Source organism: Spea bombifrons, chromosome 2 (assembly GCF_027358695.1).
Source record: "Spea bombifrons isolate aSpeBom1 chromosome 2, aSpeBom1.2.pri, whole genome shotgun sequence".
NCBI lineage: Eukaryota > Metazoa > Chordata > Amphibia > Anura > Pelobatidae > Spea > Spea bombifrons.
Window position 1 is genome coordinate 92,792,206 of NC_071088.1, and position 3,683 is coordinate 92,795,888.

The 3,683-nt window shown below is 44.5% G+C and overlaps 1 protein-coding gene across 1 annotated transcript; it reads right to left on the reverse strand.

Moving 5' to 3' along the window:
• Positions 1–624: 624 nt before the first annotated feature.
• CHST7 (carbohydrate sulfotransferase 7) lies at positions 625–2,251 on the reverse strand. The gene has a single exon (XM_053455992.1). It carries the CDS (start codon positions 1,930–1,932, stop codon positions 625–627), a length of 1,308 nt encoding a protein of 435 aa, XP_053311967.1. The 5' UTR covers positions 1,933–2,251.
• Positions 2,252–3,683: the final 1,432 nt, after the last annotated feature.

Consider the following 3,683-nt stretch of genomic DNA (forward strand, 5'->3'; position numbering starts at 1 on the left):
ACATTTAGAATTTCTGAAAGTCTGGGGCAGTGTCAGCTACTTTAAAGGAACAGTCTAATATCTCATATAGCCAAGCCAGCATAATTAGTTTATTTGTTATTATTCTTACTATTGTGGTGGCAAACCCATTTCCTTCTTCTAAACAAGTATCTATAAGGAAACCACAAGGTTCTGTTGAACAACACATGATAGCAACATCCACAATTAAGACAAATAATTGGCAATCGCTATTTTACTTTCCGTTGTAAGCAAAATATATTTTCAAAATTCATTTAATAAATTTAAATAAACTTTTCAGCACAAAAGCAAGTAATACATGTGCTGAAATTCGTTAATCTGGTATTTAGCTTTCCAGTCCGTCCTTGCAGATTCATCCAAGGAGCCATTTGGTTTAAGCTTTTGTAATGTACTTTTGCTAGCATGCAGCCGTTCTTAGACTACAACTGTCATTATCTCCAAGGATTAGTTGTAGTACATCAACTTCTGACCGCCAATTCCTCTTTAATGGAGCTCCTTTCATACATATATATCCTGGCTTGAACTTGATGTATTGGTGCATGGTATATACTCAGCAATAAGGCATTTTGGATTCTGTCCAACCAATGCAGGGGCCTAAGTTATTTTCTACTCCATATCTGGCCTATAGGACAGCACTGACATAGCTTCCCCACAGGCTTCCTCGACTCTGCGCACCTGATCTCTGCTCAGTCTCTCCCGCCAAGCGTTCACCGCTTCTCGGGCATCCCTTGCTGACACAAGGAAAGGCCTGTCAGAGGAGTAACTCGACCCCCTGGTCATGTTCACGACAAAGTCATCCAGTTCAGCCATGGACGGCAGACCAACAAAGCGGAGAAGATGACCCAGCTCTTCCTGTGGTCTTAGGACTAGGTCTTCGTAGCGCAGTCTAAGATAACGCTTGCGGAGCCACACAGGACCAGAACCACGAAGGAGCAACAGGTCTCTCAGCCAGGCCTGGCAGATCACTTCCAGAGCCCCACCTAACAGGTAATCTGCTCCCCCTCGGTGCAGCTGTTGTTGCTGCTGGGCCTTGATTGCTGGGTCTCCTACTCGTAAGCGACTTCGCAAAACTTGCAAGCTCTCCCGCAGCAGTGATCTCTTGGAACGAAGCCGTGAGTTGTGCACAGCCCGTGGATCACGAAATAGCTGTATGATTTTCAAATTAAGTTCTGGGTCTTTCAGGAGTGGCCGCAACACAGACACTTCCATCAACCGTACATCCTTAATCACTACAACCGGGTATCGTCGACATTCCCTCTCCAAATCCTTAAGGCTGCGGGCTGGGCATTTTTTCTCACAATCTCCTGGTTCTACAAGACCCACTTTGTCTCTGGCCCCCCCAGCAGTGGATGAAAAGGCAGAGTACTCCCTTTCATGATTGCAGAATGGGGCGCTGCAGATGACCTTGTTGCTTCTCCCACCAAAAAGTCCTGAGGTAGTTAGGTTTTCCCCGCTGTAAAGCTTAAGAACTGAGAAGTCACAGCGAAATAGAGAGCTTAGAAGGTCTCTCAGTGCCCCCTGCAGGCTTTCTGCATCTCCTGGGTACAGTGACTGCCACATGTGCCAGGCAGGCTCATATAGATAGAATACATTAGGGTGCTGGTTAAAGAGTTCCCCAAGGAATGATGACCCACTGCGCCAGGTGGCGTGTACATAGACATGTGTACGAGGTGGTGGGGAACCAGGAGCTGGACTTCCCTCCTCCTCTGGTTCTGTCTCCCATATTGAGGAATCCAATTTGGGGAATAGCCGAGGCAGAGACCTTTCCCTGCTTACTTTACTCTCATGTCCAGAATGTTTGCTATTCACAGTCCACCAATCATTATGCATGAGCATGGACAGGAGCAGAAGAAGTAATGTCACATACACCAAAACCAGAAGCAAAGACCTCTTTCTCACCCTCCTCCTCTTCATCCTGCTCAGATGGGAGTTGATGTCTCCTTGACAGCCAAAGCTGCAAACGCTTCATGTCCTAACCCAGTACATTCATCTCCGGATCTTTAATTCTCCACCACTTGTGTACTCACTTCCTCTGCAGTGACTGCAGTTGGTAAACTATGAATATATCCAAAGGTAATCCAGTCTTTCTGTGTGTGCCATGCATTCTTCTCATCCTGCTCTATAGCCCGGGGGCACAGAAGCTGAACATTAGGTGCCTGCAGGCTAATATTTCCTAAGCACATGCAATCCAAGGCAAGCCTTTGCTAATCTGCTCTTGCTTCTGGGTTTTTGTTTGTCTTCTCACACTTCACTCGGATTCCTTGAAGCCACGCCCTGGAGGTGGAGCTGAAACTGCAAGGCTTCTCCGTACGCCTCTCACTTCCTAAATCATTGAGTCGGTATCGGTGTAACAATGCCGAACGGCGATTGCTTTCTGATAGCGATCCTGATGATTCTAAAGAATTCTTATGTTATGTAAACATGGGAGATAAATAGGCATTATTTACTAAACCCCAGGACGTAACTGTCTTCTTATAACCAGGAGTTTAAACGCTAAAGTGGCTTTAGCTGGTGATCCCCGAACAAGAATTAAATGCAGACTATAGAAGATGGCCATTTATTTTGATTATGGCTAATACATTAATACATTGATACATGAATGGGATCCTCTGTGTTCTTGTTGTAACCGTAGCTTAAGTCGAACAACGGATTCCCAGCATATCTGAAGCTTCTCCTGCTTCTCTTCCCCAGCTCCCCTTACAAAACTCAGGAAGCTTCCCGCTGTGCAAAGTAAATCTGTTCTCAGAAGAACAATTAGACTCAGCATGTTTTTATTTTCCGGTCGCTTGCACACAGGAGACGACAAACGCAATGATAGATTTAGCTCTCTTTTATGTCTCTGCTATGTTTCTATGGTAATTGCAAACAATAATGATATACATTAATATCCAGGCAATTGTTTTGCGGTTCTCGCATTACTTATTCTATACGCGTGGAGAAAAAAAAAAAAACATCTGTTTCTAAATTTATACTAGACTTATGTGCCTTCTGATAATGAGAAAAAAATAACAAAATCCTTGAACATTATATATAGTACTGTATACGGTAATTAAATTTTGCAATGAGTAAAACATTGCTTTACAGTATTTCATTATGTTCCAATAAACTGCCAGGAGGCTGCCATTGATGTCAGTCATGAAGCCCACGGGGGCCAGAATGGACTAGAGTGGGCCCTGACAGAGTGCTGAGCAGGGCTAGGCTAAGGCAGGAATTGTGGATTTTAGGGGAGGAGTTTTGGTAGGAGGATATTTAAGTTTGGTGATCACAGGGGTAAGGATCCATTTTGTTTAACCTTACCTGGTGGTGTTTGTCTTTCCCTGTCTATCTCTTGTTGTCTCTCTTGTATTCTTGGCTGTTTCTTGCTTCTGTTTCTTTTGTGTTTCTTTGCTGTCTGTTTCTCTCTTGGGTCCTGTCCTGTCTTTTTTTTTTTTGTGTCATTTTGTGTTTGGGTCTGTCTTGTTTCTGTGTTTTTTGTGTCTGAGTCTTTTCCTTTTTATCTGGGGCTCTTTTTTGTGTGCCTGTCTGTTCTTTCTTTGTTCCCCCCCTTTTTTCTCTCTCCCCTCTTCTCGTCCCCTGCAGGTGTCTGTATGGATTTGAGGTTCTGCAGCAGCTGTTGGACCTTGTGGCTGCAGGAGCGACTAGGCCGCATGCTGGATCCAGCTGGA